At 36.5% G+C, this 11034-nt stretch overlaps 1 protein-coding gene across 1 annotated transcript; it reads right to left on the reverse strand.

Moving 5' to 3' along the window:
* Positions 1-262: 262 nt before the first annotated feature.
* Positions 263-3381, reverse strand: LOC143582635 (uncharacterized). Its single transcript, XM_077065152.1, has 6 exons — positions 3206-3381; positions 2943-3130; positions 2767-2865; positions 995-2301; positions 835-910; positions 263-747 (listed from the first exon to the last, which is right to left on the reverse strand). The coding sequence occupies exons 1-6, from the start codon at positions 3300-3302 to the stop codon at positions 610-612; spliced, it is 1905 nt and encodes a 634-aa protein (XP_076921267.1). The 5' UTR covers positions 3303-3381; the 3' UTR covers positions 263-609.
* Positions 3382-11034: the final 7653 nt, after the last annotated feature.

The following is an 11034-nucleotide window of genomic DNA, read 5'->3' on the forward strand; positions in this document are numbered from 1 at the left end:
ACCTAACCATCAACCTGGAAAACCTAAACTCCCTAAAAACATATCCCTAAAAGGTAAACCAAACCCGAAGGCTAAACCGAGATTTTTTTTATTTATTTTTTTAGAACGGACAATGCTAGATATTTTTTTTTTAGTTTTTTTCTATTTTTTAATTTTTCTTCGATTTTTTTGAAATTTATTTATTTTACCGCGGATGCTAGATAAACATTTTGTTTTTTTTTTTTACTTTTTTTATTTTTTCAATGTTTTTTTCTATGAATTTTGTTAGGGGTTAACGACGATGCCGAATACAACTGTCCACAGTTGTATAGTCTCAACGTTGCGTCTCTCAGGCAGCATAAGAATTGAGGTCGTGATTAATGACGGGACCATTGTTAAACAGATTCGGATGCCTTTGATGAATATCTTCGTCGAGTAATCAGCCGATGACGTCACCGAAAATAATTAAAGCAACAGAAAATATATCATGGTAGAAAAAATATACATCAAATCATCTAGATGTAATGAAATAGAAGCACTTTGGTTGGTTGTCACATATAGAAAGATATTACGTTCATCTTACTGTTTGCATTATGTTACCTAAATGAACATTTTTTATACACACGGGATTCATTTGCATATGTTTCTCCATTTATCTTTCAAGTCTATGGTGGTACGCCCTTTGTTGAACACTTTGTGCCCAAAATCCAAAATCTCTTTCCAAGGAATCTTTGTGTTCTTACCACTTGAATATCTCTCAACACCTTCCTGAAAACAATCCACTTCAATTACATCTCTCACCATTTAAATAATAAGCTAACAAACTCAATATTTAAAACATATATACAAACTTACCTTTAGTGTTTCTACCTCTGATTTTGTCCATGGAAGTTTTCTTCGCCTTAACAACGGAACTGGTGGTGGAGAGGCGCTGCAAATTAAAAATTAAAAGATGATTCTCTATTTTAATCAACAATATAACATATTATTATCTAGTCCAAAGTGAAAAACTCACTGTTTTGCTTTCCTCTTGCGGAGTCTTATGGTCAAACTAGACTCGGCTGACCTTAGACTTTCTTTTTCCTTACATTTCTGTTTTGGAGTAGTTGGTTGTGGTATTGGATTCTCAGGCAACTCGGTAGTTTCCTCATCATCATTAACACCGGTTGATCTTTGACATTCTTTGTCATTTGACATGCAATTAGCATCAGTTGACCTTTGACTTTCTTTGTCATTTGACATACAATTAGCAACGGCTGACCTTTGACTTTCTTTGTCATTTGACATACAATTAGCAATGGCTGACCTTTGACTTTCTTTGTCATTTGACATACAATTAGCACCGGCTGACCTTTGACTTTCTTTGTCATTTGACATACAATTAGCACTGATTGACCTTTGACTTTCTTTGTCATTTGACACACAATTAGTATCGGCTGACCTTTGACTTTGTTTGTCATTTGACATACAATTAGCATCAGCTGACCTTTGACTTTCTTTGTCATTTGGCATACAATTAGCCCTAGTTGACCTTTGACTTTCTTTGTCATTTGACAGACAATTAGCACCGGTAGACTGTTGACTTTCTTTGTCATTTGACATACAATTAATGTTCTCTCCCATTTGTATGTCTTCATTTTCCTCTAACTCACTTGGTTTTGTAGAAAGCTCGTTTGGTCTAGGTTTCACTGTGAAGTTAGAAAAAGCTTGTAACTTTTTTCTAGCGAGTGAAGCGTTTCTCTTAGCTTCTTGATATTTGGATATTGCACGCGAATATGCACAAAACGGACAGAAAAATTTCCCGTTTTCTTCAAATGTGACAGTAGAACCTAAACAGCTTACATGAAACCGTAACAGGCAGGAATCAGAACTACAAAGCAGCAACTCACCACTTTCATTACACTTCATACAAAGATCTATCTCAGACCATTCGATCAAAGCCAACGAATCCTGACCGGTTGTGCATTGAGACTTCAAAAAAGCTTCTTTTTTAGAAGCAATGCCGGTTCTCTCATCATCATTAGCTTTTTCATTATTTGGTTGTAAAATGTTAGAATCTTTAGTTTTAACAGCAAACTCCAAATTTCCCATGCTATCAACTGATACCCTTTTGTTATGTCCCTCTGTATATGTTTCTTGGGGCGCATTGTCATCTTGCAGCACATTTTCTTGAATAATATTTTTATCTTTGTTGGGGTTTAAAGGTGATTCATCATCATTAACCGGACTTGTATCTTCAGATGCATTTGAAATTACTAACTTACTCTTCTCTTTTAATAGTGCAAACAGTGGATTATTATCATCAAGCATTGCTTCTTTCAACTGTTTTATCAAACAAAACACATCCCGGTTAGCAATATGTAAATCAAACAACAAATCTTGTTTTCTTGAGTTAAGTTCTTCAACCATTTGAGTCACCATGGTTTTGTTTTTTAACCATTTTTGTCACCAACAAATAAAAATAAAAGTAACGGGCTTGATAACTTTGAGACTCTAACAGACAATCAGTTGCTTAACTCTGACCTCTAATGTTTTTAAAGGGTGAGCACCGCAAAGTTCTATTCATTATGTTTGTAATTAGCAGGGGTATTTAGGTCATTAAAAAAACTAACAGAAAAAATCTAACAGAATTAGTGCTAGGGACCAAAATGATTAGAAAATGAAACCATAGTGACTCAAACGGTTGAAAGTTTCATTTTTTGGACTGAACAAGTTAAAATGGCCAAACCAAAGGGACAAAAACCGAACTTAACTCTACTTTCGTCTAGCATTTGAGATATGCATCACCTTTGTCAATGAACATTTAGGCAAAGATGACCTCTTATGCTTTAAAAACGTACCAACGTCCCATTTTTCCTTTTCCAATTTAGTCATCGGCTCAGAAGTCTGCACATTTACACACAAAAAACAACATAATAAGCACAAATCATACTTTACAACATCAATATATATTAGTATATTACCTCTTGCAATATCTTTTTAAGAACGTCTTCACATCGTTCTGAAGCATCAAAACTTACTTTAGGAATATTAACATCCGTCACAGCTTCACTGTCATTATCGAACAAGTTCTCCAAGATTCTTAAGGAGATAATCTCTCGTGTATCTTCTCCTGCATCACCCGAGATTGCAGGAGCCGTTTCCACTAGACCTGAAACCATGATTAATAAATAATCATACCGAATGAAGGTTATAAAGTAACAAATAAAAGGAAGACCGAGCATACCAAGTAAAGTGGATACATCTGCTTGTTCAGAACTTGCTAGTGCTTCAATAACCCAATTCCATACAACGGCAGGAGCAATCGAACACTTGGGTGCCATTAATAAAGATCACTACTGTCTTGGAGTTTCAACGGCTATTTAAATCAAGTGTATGAGTTATTTACCATGTGTCAAGTGACGATATCATGCGATTACAGTGTAAGTAAATAAATATGCATAATGCACCATCAGTCAGTCGGAGTATGTTTTACTTATTAAAGTGTCACATGGGGTGCTTTTATTTCTTAACACTTTTGAGAGTAAATTAATAAAGGGATACTGAAGAGGTAGGTCCCAGCAGAGCCCAGTTGGACCCGCAAGACTCACCTTGAACAGGGACGTCTGCGCAATGACCAACTGCTCCCGCAGGACCCACCATGCTCAGAGAACCTTACGCGCAGTACGCCAGTTGTACCCGCAGGGAAAGCCTCCCAATGGTGAAGTACCCCGCCTGTTCCCGCAGTTGCGGATACAAGCCATCAGGGAAGGCTACCCGCACTAACAGCAAGGCTACACGCACAAGGCACTAGCTACTTCAGTAGTCACATGAATGAATGAGCAAGGCGGGAGTACTCCCCCCTAAATGAGCCAGTCCGTATGCTTCTGGAAGATCTTTTGTACTATACCTACTAAGGTATGGGCAGAACAGACGATTTGACCAGAACAGCCCATGAACCAATCACAGGGTGACAGCTCACCGACAACAGTACGAGGAGGAGCACCCTCTAGTACTATTTGTCACTATTAGCCGCTGCCTACTCACCAACCCTTACGATGGGACGTGCGCAGCCTACAGTTGGTGGAACAGTGCGTAGCCGGCAGTAAAGGAACAGTGTACAGCCGACCTTGTAGCTGTCGGCCGTAGCCTATCCACCAACCAGCATGGCCTGTGCGTAGTCCACTGTTGGTGGAACAGGAATACTATTCAGCCGGCTGTACCTTCTAGGAAACCTACCTTCGGCTATAAATACTCCAACACCTTGGAATGGTAAGGACATCATCTGATATCTCATTATCTTATCTAGCAATCTCTTAATATACACTTATATTCAGAGCAATCTAGTCTGATTCTCACGCCGGAGGGTGGTCACAAGGAGGAACCCCCTTCTCAGTGACGAGCTTACGGTGTCTGTTTTGCAGGTCACCTGAAGAACAACCTTCTCTGCTGGACCTCATACTCGTGGGAAACATTATTTAACCCCCAGATTATCCGTAATCTGCCCCGGGTCACTTAGTGTTTCTTCATTGGCGCCATCCGTGGGATAAAAGCTAGAACTAATTCTTAGTTTTTTCAAAATTTCTGAAGAAATGGTTAACGTTACTCCGGTCCAAAGGCCAGTAATCGACCAAGAAACCCCGGTAACCACAACCCCACAACTGGGGGAACACCGGCGGTTATACAAATCATAGATATGATTGTTTCAATTGTATTATGGCAATTGGCAATGCTCCAAATATCATCAACTAAAAGCGTTCAAGATTAAAAATAATAATAATAATAATAAATAAAGTAATAGGTCTCGATATCTTATTACCTAGGAGAGAATAACATAAAGGAGGAGATGGGTAATGAATCAATCAATTGGCAACATCCGGAGTTTGAGTTTATTCCTCGTGTCGATTTCTAGGGTTTGTTTGGGGTGGAAGGAAGGAAGGGGTGAGTGAAAGATTTGAATACTCGACATTTTAAGATCATTTTAACTTTAATAATTCATACTTAATTATTATTTACTAGCTTTTAGCCCCCCCGTGTTACGGGTTTATTTAGGTTTTTGTTTTTAATCGTTTTGCTATTTTATTTTTTATAATGATTTGTTTTATTTTCCAACAGTTTTGCTTTGATTTGATACGTATATATTAGTTTATTACGTTCATTATATTTGTTAATGTTTGAGCTCTTTCAATTGAGATTGGTAGGTTTGTAGTCGAGTTGGAGTGAGTCCAAAACTAATAATGAACACCACTGTATGTAGTCCCAATTTCCTCAAATAACTTTTGATATTGTAAATTTCATTTTGTTTAAGGTAAATTTTGTTTGAACTATAAAATTTATTTGAGATGTTGACATAATTCTACTATAACATATTCAAACATTTAGCCTTGAATGATAAAAAAGGCCAGAACTATAAGCACTTAGTCATCCACGATACAATCATGCATTCACTATCTCAAAAGTACAAAACATTATTCAATACTTTTAGAGCTTATCGCCCACACTACTGTATATATTTGTGTACGACATCTTATGTTTTGAAATACTTGTGCATCTATGGTATTGATTAAATTAAAACAAATTTTACATTAAAATTTATTTAATATATTTTTAGACTTGGTGAAATCATTTTCCAAAAAAAAAAGTATAAAGATGGGACCAACATAACCTGATCAAGCTTTTGACCATAGTTTCAAACATATATAAAGTAAAATACTATGTTACATAAAACAAATACATGATCTCTCATGTAAATGCTCCACCTTTCCCAATCAAAGAATTTTGAGCAATTATCTTAATGAGTTCGGTAAATGAGACAATACAAAAAGCAGGTCGATTAGAAAGATATTGACCTAGATCCGCCGTGCGTGACACTCATGTTTGAGTTATCTAACTTTTAGCCGAGTGCCATCAAGATTATAGTATCTTCGATTAGCCATATAATGTGTTTTTAAGATTTTATCTATGTTAGTAGTTTACCAATTTGACATCATATTTCATAAATTGCTACATCAAGGAAACAATAATCAAATAATTATTTACACACTAAACTGTATGTGTTTTGATACAACCAAAAATAAGTAATTATTATTCTAAATCACTAAAATAAAGCGAAGAAAAAAGTATATGTATATAACTTTCAGTTATTCAGATTATTTATAGTCCCCAAGAGAGTAGTCATCAGATAGTCACAAAATTATAACTATCACCACTAATTAAAGCACTTGAGCATTTGATCAGTTTTTGACTTTGTTGAGTATTTCAAACATTAACCCTAAATTGATAAAATTTATGTGCATGCAACTCTATATTTCTGAATGAATATCGACGAGTACATAATGGCTATTTATAGTCCCAAAAGAGTTACTCAACTAAGCCACTTCATAAAACTAATGTACCATCATTGACTTAGTTTACTATCTCTAAAACGTCTAATGTAAGCAAGCATATTTGTAACACACCCCCCCCCCCCCTTTTAACAGACACACACACGTTAATCTCTTAAAGTTCTTGTGTGGGCCGATTATAGAGTGATGCAAATAACGATGGGTTTAATCTTAAATAAGGGGCTAGAAAGTGTACTCCTAACCCGGCTAAAGTACCACTCCCAGGTAAATGGTGGGATCATCTGTCAAACAACTTGTATGAAATGTGTCATACATGAGTATATGACATTTAGGTTAGTTAAAAATATAAGTGTCACACCTCCCCACTTTCTATTGAAAGTTAAAACTAAATATAGGGGTCCATGTGTCATTAGTACAAAGTATGTTTAGAATGTTTTTATGTATTTGTAAAAGTAGAAGGGTCAAATATGTACAATTGAAAGATAATAACTGTTTGATAGTTATTTTTTATGGCTATATAAACCCATCATAACTCATTGTAAAAACTCAAATCGATCAATACAGAAAGTTCATATCATCCTTATTCTTAATCATTGTTCATATCATATTGTGTGTATGTTCTTGATTTACCAACAGTGGTATCAGAGCACACGGTTACAAATCTGGGAGAAGGAGAAAGAAATCATCGATCTGAAAGAAAATTGGTTAGGGTGCAGCTGCCTGTTCAAATCGCATCAGAAAAATCGATCAAGAAAGGCAGCAGGTTCGAAATCAAATCAAAAAAGGGGGCAGCGATTGGGTTTAAATCGCACCATATAATCGATCAAGGGAAGAGAGAAATCGAATGAGGCCTAGTTCAATTCGATTGATCAAAAATCGTGTTTTACAGAAGGAATCATTCATCGATTTATTAAAATCATAAGTTGGACTTTCTTATCTTTGTTTTTTGTTTCAAACTAGTACTCTTACCCCCCGTGTTGCGGGTGAGTAAACCGTTTCGAGTTTGTTAGCAGATGTTTCGATGGACACGCTTAAGATGACTATGGAGACTAACTGGTCATCAAATTTGTTGCCAAACTGGGTTTAGAAATTTATTAAAATTGGACACACAATTGTTAAAAAAGCACTTGGGTAGAAAGGTCAAACCATGGTACAGACAAAAATATGCAGTGTACAAATCAAGGTGCCAACATATATCTTCATGATGAAGGTTCCTTTTGTAGCAATAATGTTTGCATATGACATCCCATTGCGTCAATGGGAAGATATTAATGGAAATGTGATCAGTTCATTCATTCTACCTTCAAAGTTGTGTAGGTGTAAACATAAACCTTACTCGTTCAATAGTTTTACGCTCCTCTGGTGTGATTGTTGCCGTATGTGGGATCCATGCTGCCATCTTTTTGAATGGATTCCAAATATTTGAAGACTGGTGTATTTAAAGAGGTGGAATAGTCATGATCAGTTGAGTAAAAATACTTGGTTTACGTACAGGTCAAACTGGGTCATGTCAGGTTATCACTTGTCCTTCCTGAAGTGGGCATTTTTATGAGCATCTAGTGTCAAAAATGATTACTAAAATTATGTTATTTCAACAATAATACACTTCTTGACATATTTGAGCCATTGGACACAAAAATAATTCAAACTGACCCATTTAATAAGTAAATAGGCATTAATGCAGTGTTAGATAAAAGCATGCTAGCTCTCCTCCTTCAACAGGTACAAATTATGTGAAGGAAGAACGCACATAAACATATATACACATGAAAGGTTGTTCAATGCCTGCAAGATCCGTAGATTAGGTCGTACCATTGCACAAAAATCTTAAAACCGTTGGTTGTTGCGCAGGAAATCCAAGTTGTCAGCAGCACCCGCATGTGCATTCCCACCTATGCCAGGGAGGCCCTGCCCCTAAATAAACAATTTTATCATTTAAGAAATTCAAATTTATTAAAGAAAATGAAAACACGATTAACAGTTGACTCCCATTCCGTCCGGCTGGCGGAGCTTCTGCTGCTGGTCGTGTGGGTTGAACTGGAGCACAGACAGAGTACTCGCTGTTGGAAGAAGATCAGCTGATTCTAGTATGCCCTAACATTGCATATAATATGGTCACATGTTATATCTTCATATTCAGATTCAAAAAACTAAAAAGATGATAAATATTAAAGTTTTACCGTCCAAATATACTCAACAACTCTTTCTGGTTTTTAATGTTATGTAACACAACATTTCATTAGTCATATATATTGTTCCAATTTAGCCTCAAATCATACTTGTACACAGTAAACAACATACGAAAGCCAATGAACAAAGTAAAGCTGAGCAAATGTTATGTACCTGCTTAATTTGAGGTTTTCCTATATTCGATTTAGCAAAGAAGATCTTTGTATCGCACGTTGTTATCCTGCCATCACCATCTACACCAAAATAGCGTATGCATAGGATCAGTAAGTGGTTATACCAAATAATGATAATTCGATAAAATCTTTACCAAATTTATACGTGAGTGTAAAATGATGAGATTGAGAGGATTTGTATGAAAATAGAATCTGAATCGAGACGTAGTTGAACCATTGTTGGTAGATCTGTTAATGAGCCAGCGTCCGTTCGATTTCCGACAGTCGTCTTATAATGTGATTTAAACCAGTCAATAGTTGACGAAAAAACGACCCAACGTGTGGCTTGAGTATCACCGATCTGCATAGATCTGAGACATGAAAGCTGTCGTGGGTGGCTTCGCCGGAACCCTCCGAACGCCTTGCTTAGTCCATAACACTCAAGAACATTGTAACTGTGCCGGCATAGGGTCGCCGTCGCCTATATACACTCTCTACGACCGCCGCCGTCTGACAAAATGAAACCGTCTCCATTATGTCTCCCCCACCGTTAGTGAAGAAGCTGCAGATTACAAGTAAGAAAACACATATAATAAAAGCACGTGTAAGAATTATAGAGAAGAGTGCGAGAATGGAAGAGGAGAACAACACGTGTTTGTTGCAATGACGTGTAAAACATAACAAACCAGCTCATTTGAAGTACAAACCAAACCGCAGGGAGTGCAGCTGGTTATGCCTACCGACCTTCAAAATTGTAAATATATAAATTAATCCATTCACAGTTATCTAAAGACAGTCCTTTATATTAAATTTCAGTAGTTGTCATTTATCTTTAAAAGTAACATAATTTGTACTTTACGTTTACCTATGTTACACCGTTTGTCCTTCTGGCCTAACCCAGTTAGTTTTTCTCGTTAATTCAGGTCATGTGTATTGCACATGAGGGCAGATTGGTAATTTAACCAATTTTTTTAAAAATACATTTAAAAAAAGGAATAATTAAAATTAAGAATCTCTCTCTCTCTCTCACACACACACACACCCACCACCACACAATCTCGTTTAACATCAGTCTCCTTTGCTGCATAAACCTGATTCTCAATCAGATATGATTTCATAATCACTCTCAATTGCAACACAACAATAAAACAACTTAGCTTGAGTGACAAACCTCCATTATCAACTTACCTTGAGTTGCACAAACCTGTTTCTCCGTCAAATCCACTGCCACCGGGCACCGGCGACTCCACAAGTTCAATTCTAATGAATTATCCACAACTGGCACCTCTATTATTACCCTATCTATTCAACAACAACAAAAAACAATAGATTGTGCCATGGCTCAATTCAACTTAAATCCCCCAATTACAAATCACCTCCACCGTCGCCTAACCCTTAGGTTATTTGAACTTCGATCTCATCGGTAGCCACCGTCGTTTAGTACCAGATCTGCAACCTTCGTCCACAAATCGGGTCACCGGAAACATGTCTTCCCGTTGTTGAGTCATACGACTGTATCGACGACCTAAAACATATGACAACCTGAAACATTCAACGATGGTGTGGTGGTACCGTTGGTGGCCATGGGTGATAGGATGTGGCGGTTTTATTGATGTTGTCGTGGTGGTAGACTGGTAGGGGCAGGGTGTAGAAGAAGAAGATGAAGTAGAAGAGAGAGAGATTCTTAATTTTAATTATTCCTTTTTTAAATGTATTTTTAAATAAATTGGTTAAATTACCAATTTGCTATCATGTGCAATGCACATGACCATGACCTGATTTAACGAGAAAAACTAACCGGGTTAGGCCAAAAAGACAAACGGTGTAACATATGTAAACGTAAAGTACAAATTATGTTACTTTTAAAGATAAAGGACAACAACTGAAATTTGATACAAACATAAAGAACAATTTCTGTAATTCTGTCTTATCTAAATTTGAAATCAAAGTACTAATTGTCTAAGGATAATTTTAAACATTTAAATAAAGATAACCAAAAGATTGTTGTGGTCAAACTTTTCAATCATATATATATATAAATAGAAAGTCTTAATAGGAATTTTTTTCCTAATAGAAATAAACAATTTTTAAAAATTAAAGAAAGCAAGTCAAACGAAACCCAATTTTTTAAGAAAGTTGAAAGAAAGCGAACCCGTGAATTCCGTGTGTGGCAAGAAAGTTAGACCTATGCAGTGTAATCAAGTGTGGCAAGAAATTTAGGCGTAAGTCCTGTGTGGCGTAAGTCTTGTGTGGCAAGAAAGTCCTGTGTGGCGTAAATCCTGTGTGGCAAGAAAGTCATGTGTGGCGTAAGTCCTGTGTGGCAAGAAAGTCATGTGTGGCAAACAAGTCCTGTGTGGCAAGAAAGTTAAGTCCTGTGTGGCGAATTCCTG

The sequence above is a fragment of the Bidens hawaiensis genome, unplaced genomic scaffold, assembly GCF_021521415.1.
Source record: "Bidens hawaiensis isolate Kalapana, Puna unplaced genomic scaffold, B.hawaiensis_p1.1 tig00031822_1, whole genome shotgun sequence".
NCBI classification, from domain to species: Eukaryota; Viridiplantae; Streptophyta; class Magnoliopsida; order Asterales; family Asteraceae; genus Bidens; species Bidens hawaiensis.